The sequence below is a fragment of the Camelus bactrianus genome, chromosome 17 (assembly GCF_048773025.1).
Source record: "Camelus bactrianus isolate YW-2024 breed Bactrian camel chromosome 17, ASM4877302v1, whole genome shotgun sequence".
NCBI classification, from domain to species: domain Eukaryota; kingdom Metazoa; phylum Chordata; class Mammalia; order Artiodactyla; family Camelidae; genus Camelus; species Camelus bactrianus.
Genome location: NC_133555.1, coordinates 32,560,734 through 32,576,414, shown reverse-complemented (window position 1 = coordinate 32,576,414; position 15,681 = coordinate 32,560,734). Strand labels below are relative to the sequence as shown.

The 15,681-nt window shown below is 45.2% G+C and overlaps 1 protein-coding gene across 7 annotated transcripts in view; it reads left to right on the top strand.

The window, feature by feature from the left end:
* RAD54L2 (RAD54 like 2) overlaps positions 1-15,681 on the top strand; it is a 106,907-nt gene that overhangs the window by 77,291 nt on the left and 13,935 nt on the right. For all 7 annotated transcript variants that reach the window (XM_074344794.1, XM_074344793.1, XM_074344796.1 and 4 more), the window contains 15 exons: positions 1,466-1,667; positions 2,620-2,759; positions 3,236-3,352; positions 3,676-3,902; positions 4,702-4,884; positions 5,026-5,159; positions 6,270-6,466; positions 7,543-7,885; positions 8,601-8,778; positions 10,009-10,260; positions 10,473-10,591; positions 11,760-11,878; positions 13,674-13,773; positions 14,530-14,735; positions 15,162-15,334. In XM_074344794.1, the coding sequence (XP_074200895.1) occupies positions 1,466-1,667; positions 2,620-2,759; positions 3,236-3,352; positions 3,676-3,902; positions 4,702-4,884; positions 5,026-5,159; positions 6,270-6,466; positions 7,543-7,885; positions 8,601-8,778; positions 10,009-10,260; positions 10,473-10,591; positions 11,760-11,878; positions 13,674-13,773; positions 14,530-14,735; positions 15,162-15,334 (2,690 nt within the window). The remainder of the gene's footprint in view (positions 1-1,465; positions 1,668-2,619; positions 2,760-3,235; positions 3,353-3,675; positions 3,903-4,701; positions 4,885-5,025; positions 5,160-6,269; positions 6,467-7,542; positions 7,886-8,600; positions 8,779-10,008; positions 10,261-10,472; positions 10,592-11,759; positions 11,879-13,673; positions 13,774-14,529; positions 14,736-15,161; positions 15,335-15,681) is intronic.

Sequence of the window (15,681 nt, the reverse complement as noted above, 5' to 3'; positions counted from 1 at the left end):
CAGTAATAAGCCATGTTGATATCATGTACTCTGATAAGGTGATGAGAAGCGCACTTCACCTCTGGTGTTCTTTCCTAAATACCACAACCCCAATCTAATCATCAGACAAACCCAAATTGGGGGACAGTCTGCAAAACACCTGACCAGTACTCTTCAAAAAAGTGTCAAATTCATGAAAGACAAGAATAGACTGAGAAACTGCTGCAGTTTAGGGGAGACTAAAGAGACAAGACAACTAAATGCAATATGATATCCTAGATGGGATCCTATGATGGGAAAAGGATAATAGTGGAAAACTGGTAAATCCAAAATAACAAATAAAAATAATCCCACCAAAACCCCCAACTTCCTGTGTCCTTCCTGCCTGAGAGCCAAATGGCACTAATTAGAGGACCTCAGTTTCAGCATTTATGTTCTAGTTTTGAATTCCTCTTACCTTTGGGAAAGAAGACCTTTTAGTTGTGTAGTGCTTGTATCTGGGAGGCTCTGGTGGACTTGGGCACAGGTCTATGTGATTGTCAAAGCCTGCCCATCCAGTGAACAGAATGCTGCTCTGCAGATGAGGAGAGGGATGTACATACACATGGACCCTCCTACCCAACCCTAGTCCTTGCTGGTGGTTGATACCATAAATCACATTCCCTCTGCTAGGAATTTCTTCCCTTTTTCCTGCTATCCCCAAGGCAAATACCTTTAGACGTTCTATTCATCTTTCAAGGCCTCACTCACATTTTACCTCCCATATAATTCCTTGTGGGATCATCCCACAAAGTAGCACTTTTCGTATTCTGCGACCCTAACACAATTATTTGTGGTTTAACTAATTACCGCTGGCTGAAAAATGGTGTCTTGAACTTTTAAGTTCTTTAGTTCAGTTGGTCTGCCCCTCCTTTGGTTTTTAGCATGCTTTGCCTTATTATGTCTAGAAAACAAAGTCCTTGAAGGGAAGAGTTCTTATCAATGTCCCTTGAGGCAACCAGAGCAGTGCTTGCCATGTTGTAAACCCTTATTAAATGGTTGGTAAATTGGATAGGTGAACTTTTTAAGATACTGCAGGAAGGAGTATTTTCCCTGCTGGCAGACAAGATTTGCTTAGAGTCACACACAAGTGAGTGTGAGCTGTACTTGGAACCCATTTGTCCCTTTCTGAGCAGTCGAGGCCATGATGCTTCCTCACTCTGATCATAGTGCTAAATCATATCAAGAGTGATGGCTCTCATTTGTCGTAAGTCTGCTCTGAGCATGCACACTATTTGGTCCCCACAGCAGCTCTAAAGTGTGGGCATTACTATCCTAATTTTATAGATAAGTCCATTGAGGTTCAGAGAGATGTAACTTGGCTTATTAGATCATCAGCTAATAAGTTGCTGAGTTGAGATTTGAATACTGGTGTGTCTGGCATCAAAACCCATTTTTCTTCCAGTAAAGTTTGGTCCCTGACACTTCTTTCCCCTTGTCTTTTCAGACCCATCCCTGGAAGACATGTGTGGCACTGAGTGTGCCCAGCTGGAGGAAGATGGGCAGCAGCCACTGCGGTGCACTTCAACTACCTCATCTCAGTCTGAGCCTTCAGAGCAGCTTAGGCACCACCAAGGCAAAAGCCTAGCCTCCGAGGACCCCAAAAAGAAGAGAGCTCAGAAGCCCTCCCACATGAGGAGAAACATACGGTGAGCTGTGCTCTGGGTAGGAGGAGAAGCGAGGGAGTAGAAGTATTACTTTCATTTGATGGCTGTTGGTAGAAGAAGGGCTGGTTTGAGAAGGAGAGTCCTATTTCCAAAGGAGAAAAGTGTAAGCTGCGTGCCCCAATTAATAGTGAAGATGCAGCTCAGGACCACTGGGTCTGGGCTGTCAGAGGATACAGAGTGGATGTGGATGGCACTTGAGCACCACTGGGGAGTGCACTACTCTCTAGAGGCCCTGGGAAGCAACCATAGGGTGCTCTGGTTAGACTCTGTTTCTTCCTTTATTTTTTCCTAATGTCTCAAAATTAGAGGAGATAAAAAGTTGAGTTCTCATCCTCCTAGAACTCAAATTCAGTTGGCAGGGAACTGTCTGGTCCAAAGCAGGGCTTCTTCCTTGACCTAAGAGAACAGCAGATGTGAACTTCCTTAACTATCCAAATCCTCAACAGTCCTTTCTTCTACCAGTAACAATTTTACTATTGAAAGAAGATAAGTGATACTTTTCTCCTCCGACCCTCATTTTTTTTTAAACATGACCCCTTGAAAATATTACTCTAAGTTTGGAAAATAAGCCTGTAGAATCATCCATAATCCCACTTCCCCATGCAACAACTGATTTTTTATACTGCTTTTCAGCTTTATGAATCACATATTATTCTGTTTTACTCTTGGTCTGTTATATGCAGAGATGAGTCAGCAGGGGCATCTGTCAGGAAGTTAAATAATATGAAAAATATGTTAGCCCAGAACCACCTGAGCCTTGAAGTCCCATTTATTTTTTTATCTTGCCCATTGCATGGGTGTAGTGAGACTGATGTGGCTTCTCCTCCCACCTCAGCTCTCTGAGCTCAGCAATGGTGATTTCCCTCTTTAGCTTGACATTACATTGCCCAAATCTCAAGTGAACCCAAGTACTCTATCTTATTTTAATGTTTAGAAAGCTGCTCCGGGAAGATCAATTGGAGCCAGTTACCAAAGCAGCACAACAGGAAGAATTGGAAAGAAGGAAACGCCTGGAACAGCAGAGGAAGGATTATGCAGCCCCTATTCCCACTGTTCCCCTGGAGTTCCTTCCCGGTAAGCAGAGGAGGTGGCAGGAAAGGCCCGGTGCTGCACAGAGAAGAGGCCCTTGATGTGTACAGTGGTCAAGGACAGATATGGAGTAAGATTGTGGCCTCTCAGGAATGCTTTCAAGTCATCTGTCTTCTTAGGAGCACACAGTCAGTAGGATCTCATATTAAAAGTTAAGATGGATAAAAGTGTGCCTCCTCAAATTGATCTTATTTCGATTTTCCCCTCATAACTTTGGATTTTAACATGCCAGGGGTTAGGTCCTTTTCTAGTGGCGCAGTGTAGATACCAGGAAATAAGAACCAGTAGAGAAAATGGAATTTGGAAAGGGGGCTGAGGTTTCTGAGATGTCCTTTACTTCTCTCCTCAGAGGGTAATCCCTCTGAGAACAACAAGAGGAGGATGGCAAGTCATTTGGGGGAAGATGTTTGAGCTAAATGTGGTTTTGACATTCCCGTCTGTCTTTTTTTTTTCTTTCCTAGAGGAAATTGTCTTAAGAGCAAGTGATGGTCCCCAACTGCCTCCTCGGGTCTTAACCCAGGAAGTCATTTGTTTGGACAGTAGCAGTGGCAGTGAGGATGAAAAAAGCAGTCGAGATGGTAAGATCGAGCCAGAGGTGCCCCTCCTTCCTCCTGACCAATGTTCACCCTGAGAAATTGGCTGTACCTTTGCCTAGTACAAAGTTCAGTCCTTCCTCATTCAGTTTGGGGTCTGACTGTGACAAATTTCTCTGAGTCTCCTTGGTAAATTTAAGTTTTCCTCTTGTCTTAACTTGAAGCAGAAAGAGAGAAATAATAGAAAGAAACATTTTTATAAGTGTTAACAAGTTCTAACTTTGTTTCCATGCTCTTTTGTTTTAACAAGGGGCAGTAAGTTATCTCTGCTCCCTGGGTTTTTGTTTTTGTTTTGTTGGCTGTCTCAGAGGTGATTGAACTGAGCTCTGGAGAGGAGGACACTCTGCACATTGTGGACAGCAGTGAGTCCGTCAGTGAGGAGGATGAGGAAGAGGAGAAGGGTGGCACCCATGTGAATGACGTCTTAAATCAGCGTGATGCTCTGGGGCGGGTCCTCGTCAACCTGAACCACCCTCCAGAGGAGGAGAATGTCTTCCTGGCCCCACAGTTGGCACGGGCAGTGAAACCTCATCAGGTACAGCAAATCTGGGCTCTCCTCTTTGTCTCCTTTCAGCTTCCTTGCTGTGGATATCACCTGCTGGTGGTTGTTAGCATCACAGCCTGTGAAGTACTTGTTTGGTACCACGAGCAGCTGTTGAAAAGGCCTGATTCTTCCTCCCAGCAGTTGATGCTTCAGGATTCCTGATGAATGGGAAGGAACAAGATTTGCCCCATCACGTAAAAGGTGCTGATCTCTTGGCTTAATAATCTTGAGCCTCCTTCTGTGAGATCTGCAAGACTGATTGAGCTGCTCTCTGGAGAGCAGCGGTGTGGTTAGGAACTTGTGGCTCCAGAAGAAATGTGAGACTCAGAGTCTGAGGGACTTTCTAATAGGAGGGATCAGAGTAGTTTGTATTGATCCAGAACTGGGAACCAGGACCAGTGAGTGAAAGCTCCATGAAGGCAGAGGTTGACACAGCATAAGAATCTTAATAATAGGAACTGCTCCTCGTGGAATGGGCTGCCTCTAGGTAAACAACCAAAGGCAGCCAGGCCAAGGCTGAGTGAAAGAACCCTGTGGGAATTTGTTACTGAAGAGTCCTGCCTCAGATGGGCCATTGTACTAGGTGAATGCTTTTCTGTTTCCTCCAAGAAGACTGTCACCAGCCAATAAACTAGTCAGGGTACAGGGAAACTTCTGTAGCCGTCCACACTAGCTGTCTGGTATAATGTCTGCTCATTTACTTAATTTTGACTAATTCCAAAGTAAGTAAAAGTGGACTCCTGGTCTTTGTCAGCCCCTCTGATATTTGTCTGTGCTTATCCCTTGTCAGATTGGCGGGATCCGGTTCCTGTATGATAACCTTGTTGAGTCCTTGGAGAGGTTTAAGAGCAGTAGTGGCTTTGGCTGTATCCTGGCCCACAGCATGGGTCTAGGGAAAACTTTGCAAGTGATCTCCTTCATCGATGTCCTCTTCCGCCACACGCCAGCCAAAACTGTCCTTGCCATCGTGCCGGTAAGAGTTGGGGAAGGCAGCTCTTAGTCACCCCTCTGAAGCACTGGGTTAATGCCTTACTAGGCACTAGACATCTTGACAGAAAGCTCAGCTCTGAGCTTGTTCCCTAAAACTCTCTTTTTGGATGTGACTTTCTGACAGGTTAATACTCTTCAGAATTGGCTGGCAGAGTTCAACATGTGGCTCCCTGCTCCTGAAGCCCTTCCAGCTGACAACAAGCCTGAAGAAATCCAACCTCGGTTCTTTAAAGTTCACATCTTGAATGATGAGCACAAGTAGGTGGCCTGCCCTCTCCTCTCTGCCCCTTTCCTTGTAGACTTCTTCCCAGGATCTGGATGTCAAGGCAGTCTGTTTGGGTATGTGCCTTCACCTCCCAGATCCCTTTTGGTTTCTTGATGTGTCCCTCTCTCTCTTCTTGCTGCTCATTTTTTTCTCTGTCTGGTTTTTCAGTAAAGTCAGAGTTACGTAGCCTGGGACATTTCTTATAGTAATAAAATTCAACATGATAAAACTTTCCATCTTCTAACTTTTCACCTTTTAGATTTATCTTTACTTAGAAACCTAATCACCAATCTCTTCTCTTAAGCATCAATCTACAGTTGACCTTCAGTGCTACAGCTTCCAAGCTTTGAAAGATGCAACTCTTTTTTTTGTTTTCCAAAAATCTAAAGCTATTTTTTGGTCCAAACCAGCTATCCATGCTACCCTTCCCCCACTGATATATTGGATAATTGAGAAGGTAGACTTTCTTTTCTGCAGAGGGTGCCTTTTGTGATGTTTGATTACACACAGCAAAATGAGGAAACTGTGAGTGGCCCCACAGGTGGCTGATCACCTGCTCTTTTCTCCTAGATTTCAGGACTGTTAGTCCCTGTGCAGCTAATGAAATACAGCCAGGGCTCAGTTGTTTAGGAGTAAAGGGACTGTGCTGAGCATCATCTTATCTCCGCTGCTCTTTTTTCCCTTTACTGCATGTCCTTTACTCACAAGGCCTGAGCAGGTGAAATATAAAATTGCCTCTGCTTTTACTGCCTTGTGTTTATTGTGGGAATAACTTGAAATTCTCCCTCAGATGTAGTACTATAGTCATGCATGCACATCCAAGGGAGATGTCACTTTTGCTTGTCTTGTACCTTTGAATTCTGTTTTGTGTTTTTTTGTTTTTTTTTTTTTACTGTTTAACCATCATCAATGACCCAATCTGTCCTCAGTTTCTGTAGGATGATGGGAAAGTCTTCGGGTAGCTAGCCAGCCCTGTGATGTTGCCACATGAAGTCTTTGGCAATAAGGACTTCTGAATATATATCAACACAGCTTTGATTGTGAGAAATTCTTCCTAGGGAGCTGGAGAAGCCATAATATTTTCTTTCTGTTTATTCTTGCAGGACAATGGCGGCTCGTGCTAAAGTGATGGCTGATTGGGTGTCAGAGGGTGGGGTGCTGCTGATGGGGTACGAAATGTACAGACTCCTCACCCTGAAGAAATCCTTTGCCACAGGTAGACCGAAGAAAACCAAGAAACGTTCTCACCCGGTCATCATTGATCTGGATGAGGAAGATCGACAGCAGGAGTTTCGGAGAGGTGGGCAGGCTCTCTGGAAGTACTCCTAGGGGTGTTTCAGGAGAAAAGAAATAGTGTCTGCTCTAGCACGTGGTCAAGGGGGAGGCATTATTGATGTGAGTTGTATTGTTAGGAACCAGAAATCCTGGTCTGCAAGATAGGTGGGGTGACCTGCACTGGCTCTCAGAAGGTGCTGGTTTCTCTGCAGGCAGTGGAGTTCTGGTTAGGCCAGGCCACAGACTGGCTTGGGGAAGACTCCCCAGTGTCTTTGATAGAATAGTTAGAAGAGTAACTGCTGCCTCTGCCACTTCCCAGAGATGCTCTGACGTAGCATTAAGAAAATATTTCTAAAGTATTTTGAAAATGAATATGCAGAGTAGTAATGATACTGTTTGTGAATTTATCCTAGTTTTCTTTTTTCTTTTTTTTTGGTGAAAGCTATTCTCATGTTCTAGTTCTGTTCCCTCTTCAAAGGGGCCTTTGCCTATTTGGGGAGGAAAGTTTTTTTTTAGGGTTCAGGGTCTGTTTCATTTTATAAGTCTCTTCATCTACGAGATTATGTTTGGTGTAGGTTTGCTTCTGTGGTAGAGCTGGGATGAATTTGCCATTTAGCAATGACTGGCGAGTAACTCCAGGAAGACCTTGTCCTTTAGCAAACTCCCACCAGCCCACCTTCAGATGGTGCCAAGACACTGGTGAGAGCTGACAGAAGTGTCTGGGTTATTCCCATCAATATCCTTCAGGCTAATTTTTAATCCTAAGCTGGTACTCTGTAAAGTCATGTTCTCTGCTGCCCAGTTTGAATAAACCCTAGGAATGCAAGCCAGCTTTTACTCTTAGCCTAAAGGGAAGACAGTTAAGGAAAGGAAAGAGGGAAAAGGGACATTTACTGCAAGAGTCAACAGGCCAGGTGAACATGTCACACCAAATGCGCAGGAACTTGGATGGCTGGCTCCCTTTCACCAATGGGGGCTGACTCTTGCTTTCCTGCTTCCTTCATTTCTTCTGTCTCCTCCAGGGTGCACCCCTACTTCTCATATTGTTGACTAAGAGCAGGCCCTCTCACCCTCTTACTCCGGATCCTCTTCCCTCCCTAGAGTTTGAGAAGGCCTTATGCCGCCCTGGCCCTGATGTGGTGATCTGTGACGAAGGACACCGCATCAAAAACTGCCAGGCCAGCACCTCACAGGCCCTGAAGAACATTCGCTCTCGCCGCCGGGTAGTGCTGACCGGGTACCCCCTGCAGAACAACCTCATCGAGTACTGGTGCATGGTGGACTTTGTGCGCCCAGACTTCCTCGGCACCCGGCAGGAGTTCAGCAACATGTTTGAGCGGCCTATCCTGAATGGACAGTGTATTGACAGCACACCTCAGGATGTCCGCCTCATGCGGTACCGGAGCCATGTCCTGCACAGCCTCCTGGAGGGCTTTGTGCAGAGGTGAGCCATCTCTAGGGCCCTATTTTCTGAATCCTTGGAGAGCCTTCGTGGAAGAGCTTGCCGAGTTTTCCTGAAGGGGAAAGGTTGTTACAGTGCAAGGGCCCCTCCGTAGTAGGGCAATAGTAAAACTTTCCTTTCACTGAGCACATTTTCCTGAATAGCTAGCAAATGGTGGATATATGCAGTGTTTCAGTCTCTGAAAGTATGGTCCAGAAGTGCTTCTCTCAGAAGTTAATCTTTGAAGTTACTAGGGATAACTGCCTAACTTGCTGTGAGAAGCAAGAGACAGCTAGCATTCTAATGACTTGAATAAAAGAACAAAATGATGATTCTAAGGGGTAGGGGCTAGCCAATTTCAGCATCTTAAAATACATAGATTAGGCAAGTCTGAAGTATCCCTGTGTTTTTCCTTGTTAAGATGACATGTGTGGGAAAAGCTTAGAGAAGCAGCCCTAGATCAGAATGCGAACCTGGAGTTCCCTTGGTCACCATCACCCTTTCAGGGACCTGGGACAGATCACTCTACCTCTTGCTTTAGTTTTTATCCTCAAAACGAATTTCTTCTTGATGATTGGTGAACTAGTCCTCATTATTGCAAGACTGCTGTGAACGTTGAGATCCTAAAGAAGGAGGTGTGGCAGAAATGCAGGGTTCTGTTTCTGTCCTGCACTGACCCCTCCTGGCCACACTACCTTGTCAATTATGACCTTTGTAGGAGAGGCCACACTGTGCTGAAGATTCATCTCCCTGCCAAGGAAGAAAATGTGATCCTGGTGCGGCTTTCCAAGATCCAGCGAGATCTGTACACACAGTTCATGGACCGCTTCCGGGACTGTGGTAGCAGCGGCTGGCTGGGGCTGAACCCCCTCAAAGCTTTCTGTGTGTGCTGCAAGGTGTGTTGAGGTCTCATGAGATACTAAGATACAGACTAAGGGTGCCCACGGTCCCAAGGGAGTTAGTCCTGCTAGGAGTCCTTGATAAAGGAAGACTGATGTGAGAGGGGCCACCTCAGTTCACTGCATTGGGGGCTTCAAGGTGGGGCAATTCCTGGGAGTGCCACTCATGGGCTATAATGTAAATGGTGCCCTTTAGGGCAATTGTGCAACTCAGCCACACAACTTGTTATACCAAACTTGAGAAATCACTTCCTTTCTCACTGATTTTTTTCACTTGAAAAGTGAGGTGATAGAGAAACATTGTGGGGCAGAGTTTTTGACTGCTAGTGTATTCAAGATTCAAGAAATATATAGCTTAGACAAGTTATGAGGAGTACCTTCCCTTTTAATCCATAGTTAATCAGATCAAGATCTCTTTCATTGTGACAATGCTTGAGATGGTTTAGGGACAGCAAGGCCTAGGTATCTTTAGCACTAAGGCTCGTGAACAGGTTGATGAACCCTGACTTACTTTTGATCTGGCCAGATGCTCACTGTTGCCTCACAAGGGGCCTGTTTCTTTGACAGCTCTCAACCAACCTGTTGGGTATTATTCCTATTTGACCACTGCTTTAATCAGTCAGCTGAAGGTGTGTGTCTGGTTATTGATGGGGTTTCAAAATATTTCTCCTGTAGCCACAGCCCTAGACCAGGGCCAGGAAGCTAAAGCAGACGTGGTCTGTGAGGATGCTGCATTGCTAATATACCCTTCCCACCACCTCCCTACCCCTTTCCTCAGAATTCTCACCTTCTGCCAGGAATAGTCCCCGAAATGACTTACGGTTGCTCATCTGTAAGTTAGGTACATTTGTCCATAGGGAGAGCTTGGTCTTGTTTCATAGTTTCATACAGTAGTTAACTGTAGCTACATGGTGAAACAGGAATATTCTTGTTTCTGTTTAAATAAGAATACAAGGCTTGTGACGTAGCCTTTTTGGTTGTGTGCCAAACATACTGGCATGCCTTCTGGTATGAACTCTCCCATTTATGTATCATGGCAAACAGCTATTTAGTGAAAATGAACGTGCAGTCTCTTTGGCTAAGAGAGGGGTGGGGAGACTAATTTTTGGTGAGACAGTTTGTGCTGTGGGAGGTGTGTGTTTGAGCAAGTGTGTGTTTCCAGGCTCCCTGGGACACCTTTAGATTGTTCTCTGCCCTGTGCTACCTCTCCTTTAACTTGAACCTCAGATCTGGAATCACCCTGATGTGCTATATGAAGCCCTTCAGAAGGAGAGCCTGGCCAATGAGCAGGACTTGGACGTGGAAGAGCTTGGTTCAGCAGGGACTAGTTCCCGCTGCCCATCACAGGGAACAAAAGGCAAGGGGGAGGACAGCGCCTTGGCCTCCTCAATGGGAGAGGCAACCAATAGCAAGTTCCTACAAGGGGTCGGCTTTAACCCTTTCCAGGAGCGAGGCAACAACATTGTCACTTATGAATGGGTGAGTTGAGCAGATCCTTCTATGGCCATAAACCACTGCTGAGAAAAGCCTTTGTGGGGAGCCGGTGGGATGTGCTTAGTGCCTTATACTGCCAAGATCTCTGCAGGGAACTATAAAGAATGTTCGTGAGCTACTACCTTGGAGGGAGAGAATTGTATTTCTAGTAATCTGGCCATGGATCTCCTCCACGCTACCTCATTTCTCTCCTACAGGCCAAAGACCTTTTGGCTAATTACCAGACTGGTGTCTTGGAGAATTCTCCCAAGATGGTACTGCTTTTCCATTTGATTGAGGAAAGTGTGAAGCTTGGGGACAAGATCCTTGTGTTCAGGTAGGAAGAGAAATTTCCAAGAATGTGTCTTTGGTTAAGAGAGACACAGTGCCTACACAGTGAGACTGGCTGGGTTTGCACCAGCCCCTTTTTCTTTCTCCATGCCTCTGCAATCAGTGCTTCTTGTGAGGACCTTCTTGTGTTTTGTCTTTTTTGGAGTTTGTTTCTTTGTCCAATACAATTTCTCTGCAGAGAACAATTTGAAACCCTAGGCTAACATTAGAGATCATAGTCAAATCCTTCAAATTATAGCTCAGGCCATATCTGGCCTGTGACCTGTTTTTGTGCAGCCTGAGAGCTAGTTTTTACATTTTAAAAGTTTTGTTGTTGTTGTTGTTTTTAATAAAGAAGCATATGCAGCAGAGACTGTGTGTGGTCTGCAAAGCCTTAAACTATTTACTATCTGGCCCTTCACAGAAAACATTTGCTGACCTCTGGTCTAATTTGCTTCTATGCCTCCCCAGCCTTTTTTTTTTAAACTTTGTATGTAAGGCCAGATAAGTGATCTGATTTGTTCCAGAGTCACATTCTCAGTCTTGCCACAACTTTGAGTCCCATGAAGGCCTCACTCCTCAGGGAAACAGACATAAAGTAGATTGCTTCTCTTTTGTTCTGAGCAGTTTATGCTCCAGTGAGAGCTAAGTGGCAGGAGCCTGGCTTGGAAGTCTCAGAGTGAGGGTTTCCATGTGTGACATACTTTGAGAGCAAAGCAGTGATTCTAACTTGGGGAGAACCTAGTGTTCCCCCTAGGTTTATGGACTGACTCTCTGCATAAATAACTTGGAAGCAGCTGAGTGATCTGTCTCCTTAGTAAGACCCATAATATTGCCTGTGGCCCATATTAATAGATCTGATGTATGTGCATGCAGTGTTGGTTTTTAATGCTGATGCTGTTTGTTACTCTGCACTGAGCTAAAGCCCAGAATTTTTCAATTGAGAAAGTAATAGGATAGAGAGTTTTTTAGTAGGGTGGTGCTAATAAGTGGGTAGATGACTCTCCTCCCTTATGAGCTAGAAAGAATACCCTTGGTGGTTCTTTGTGGGGTTACCTTTTATGGGGAGTTGTGGGAGCTCTGACTGTCAGACGGGAGCCTATTGGTGTGGGCCTGTTGGGGAACAAGATTCCCTTGGGTCTGGGAGCCTTCTGAACCAAATGTGTCCCTTTCAGCCAGAGCCTTTCCACATTGGCTCTAATTGAGGAGTTCCTGGGGAAGCGAGAAGTGCCCTGTCTACCTGGTGCTGAGGGGCAAGGAGTACAGAAGTGGGTTCGAAACGTCAGCTACTTCCGTGAGTTCACTGCTGCTTTGTTCCTAGAGCCTTGGCAAGGTCTGCCCATGGGTTTCCTTTTCTGCTCTCTCTTTCTCTCCTCCTACTCCATTCTTCATCAAATGCGTAGGAATATTTGTGATTAGCTAAGGAGCAGAGAGATACTGAGAGGAAGCTGCTGTGTATGAGGCACTGGACTGGGGCTGGGGAGCTTAGGGGAGATAGTGGGAGTGCAGAGACACAGAAGGCATAGGCCTTGTCATTACCTGAGATGCGGCAACTCGAGGACAGATTCAAAGTAGCACTGATTGATTGAGTGCCCTAATGAAGATTCTATGGAGGACAGCATCATCATGGTGAGGTCGCTTGGAGAAGATTTCCTGGAGGAGGTGGAACTTGTGCTGGACTTGCAAAGGTGGGGAGAATTTGAATATACAGAACTAGTGTGACCTGAAGATCACTCTAGGTGGGAGGAACAGAATGAACACAGCCTAGATCATGCATTCTGTGTGGGGAAGATAGCATCTCTGAGGGGGTGCAAATCAGTTCTTGAGGGGATGAAAAAATGTTTAACTTTAAAAGTATAAAGCATATGCATAAAATATGCATACAGAAAATAAATGTATACAGTATATCTGTGGTGTTGAAATTTTATGGAGGACAAGGTAATTGAGAAAAATATTTTAAAATGCTCCTTAAGAGGGTGATAATGAAAAAAAGTTGAGAAATACTGACCTCAGGCACTTATTGAGCAGATACTGACATTTGGGCCAGATAATTCTTTGCTGTACTGTAGCATGTTTAGCAGCATTCCTGGTCTCTACTCACTAGGTGGCACTAGCATCCACCCAGTTATAACAACTGGAAATGTCTCCAGACATTGCCAGATGTTCCCTATAGGGTAGGAGGGTGGGGAAATCACCCTTGCTGAGAAGCCCTGGCCTTTAAATCAGGAAGAATTTAGAGAAATGGAGGTTTAGAAGATGGTGAAGAGACCCCAGCACAGGATCTAGCCTGGAGCCTTGTGTTGACTATCTGTATCCCAATGAGTCGGTGCTGAGCTGTGGTTGGAAACTGTGGGAACTCAGGTTGAAAAGGTAGATTGGAGTGCTGACTGAGGAGCCTCTAATACCAGGCAATTCAACTAATGCTTCCTACAGTCGTCATGTTTCAGTTCTCCAAATGGTATTTCATAGCCTGAGTTTTGCCCTTTTCTCTGCTTTACCTCAGGTGACAAACATAGCCCCTCCTCTCTTAATCATGCTTCTTAAGCTTAGTTTTTCTCCTTTAAGCCTCCCTCTTTTCACTCCTTAAGCTCCATCCTACTGCTCCAGATCTATTTCTTTTATGTATCCTTCTAGCCGCTTCTTAGCCTGAGGAGCTTGTTAACAATGCAGATTCCTGGTGGAGGAACATCATCTATATCAAAACACAAAACCCTTGACCCTTGTGCACTCACTAGGATTCACAGGACTGAGGCAGAGAGGTCACCGTGAGCCAGTGTTTTCCAAGCTTCTTGATTACAGCTATTCTTATGCACTCTTTGGTCTAGGAACTTTGGCCTTAGAACTGACGCAAGATACTAAAGGGAGAAACACAGTTTATAGTCGTTGTTGCATGTAAGAATCACAGTGTTATTTTAGAATGATAGATACCTGAGTCTCATGGTAGATCCCATGGAATCTGAGCAGGGACAGGGTGTGGGATCAAGCACTGTAGTGTGTTTGTTTTGTTTTTAAAACACATTTGCCAAATAATTTTGCTCTGTACCCCTGCCCTCATCTGTTCATTTCTTGTGTTTTTCCTTCTGTCCTAGGGCTAGATGGTAGCACCCCTGCCTTTGAGAGGGAGCGACTCATTAATCAGTTCAATGATCCCAGCAACCTCACCACCTGGCTGTTCCTTCTCTCCACAAGGTGAGTGGATCCTGAGAGGGGAGGTCAGAGGACTGTATTCAGAGCAGTTGGCTACATGGACAGCTATCCCAGAGGCTTGTTCAAGTTCTGTCAGAAGAGATCTCCTCAGGTTTGTGACTTGTTTTTGAGGTCAGAGAGGGGACCCCAAATGGAATTTGTGTTAGCAGGGCAATTATGATAGGGTCATGAATTTCTTTGAGATCTTCATCGATAATGGTCATAATTAGCTTTCTCTCAGGACTGTTCTGAGGCTTAGACAATGTGACGAATGTGAAAGTACTGTAAAAAGTAGCCAGTGTAATGTAACTGCTGTAAAAGGCTGCTGCCGTTATTTGTCTCATGCCCAGCAGCCTAAAGGCCGTGGTGCCTTCTGCCATCTGAATGCCCTTGATCAAAGGGTTTAAACCAGTCACTCTCCTAAGCTGTTAGACTGAACGCACCAGAAACTTCAGTATGCAGGCATTTCCCCTCACCAAGTGGCATTACTCTGGGGACAGGATATAGGGCCTTACTCCATACAGAGGGATGGAGAGTAGGTTTTCTTCCCAAGCTGGTAGGCACTTTCATGGTGGATTTTCAGGGCATACTTTTCAGTGCTTGAGAAATGTACTGTTCATCAGCAGATCAGTGAAATCCTCTGCTATATTCTGCTTAGAACAAAGAGGATGATACTAGGGTAGGGGTCACAGGGTAAAATTGATTTGAAAAACATCTTTAAAACTAAAGGTTCTGTGATTATTGGCTTGTGTTTTAAAGGGCTGGGTGCTTGGGCGTGAATCTGATCGGTGCCAACAGAGTGGTGGTGTTTGATGCTTCCTGGAACCCTTGTCACGATGCCCAGGCAGTATGTCGGGTATACCGTTACGGCCAGAAAAAGCCCTGTCACATCTATCGCCTGGTGGCTGATTTCACCCTCGAAAAGAAGATCTATGACCGTCAGATTTCCAAGCAGGGCATGTCAGGTGAGCCACCTTTTAGGCTCAGAGGAGGCAGATTTATACAGGCTGCCATTCTTACTGTACAAAGGCTGGGAGAGGAGGGGCAGGATGTGGGAACACAGACAGGTTTTCAATCATAGAAAGCCAGCAGTTACTTCCATCTTATTCTGATTCAAATAATTGCTTAAGAGGGGATTTACCTCAGATTATTAAAGATGGGTTTAATGATAAGAGCTGAGCTAATTATGCAGATTTCTTTTAAGGTATTTCTATTTCATGAGGGCCTCAGACCTGGTCTTTGACTTTCAGGTATGAGTGGCCCGAGGTGGTTTAGGTGTTAGTGACACTTTTGTCACTCCCAACCTCTCTTCTCTTTGCCGATCTTTGTAGCTGTGCTTTTGCAGTCTTCTTCGCTATGAACTGACTTTCTCCATGTCTTCTCCCTTCTAGATCGGGTGGTAGATGATCTCAATCCAATGCTGAACTTTACTCGGAAGGAGGTGGAGAACCTACTGCACTTTGTTGAGAAGGAGCCGGCCCCGCAAGCATCCCTGAATATAAAGGGGATCAAGGAGCCAGTCCTTCAACTTGCCTGTCTGAAGTACCCTCACCTCATCACCAAGGTAAGACCCTTTATGCTTGGGTGCCCCGTACCACACTCTCCACTGAAGGAGGCTTGTCTGGCAAGCTTGCTTCCTTCATCTGAAGTTTTGTTTCATCCAGGTGACTTAAACTCAACTGTTACTTTTCCTTGCCTCATACAGCCCCCTCCCCACTCCCAACCCTAATCTTATCTTAGAAGTGCTGAGCTCAGCCATGAGAATGATTTGGCCAGTGTAAGTTTTCCTAGCAGAAAAAGAGGGGGAAATTCTGGAAATATACTCTATTAATTCTCTGAACTCTCCCATCCTTTTGATATGGAAAGCAGTTTTGAGTTATCTAAAGCTGGGGCTAGGTTAGAGTTGTGTGT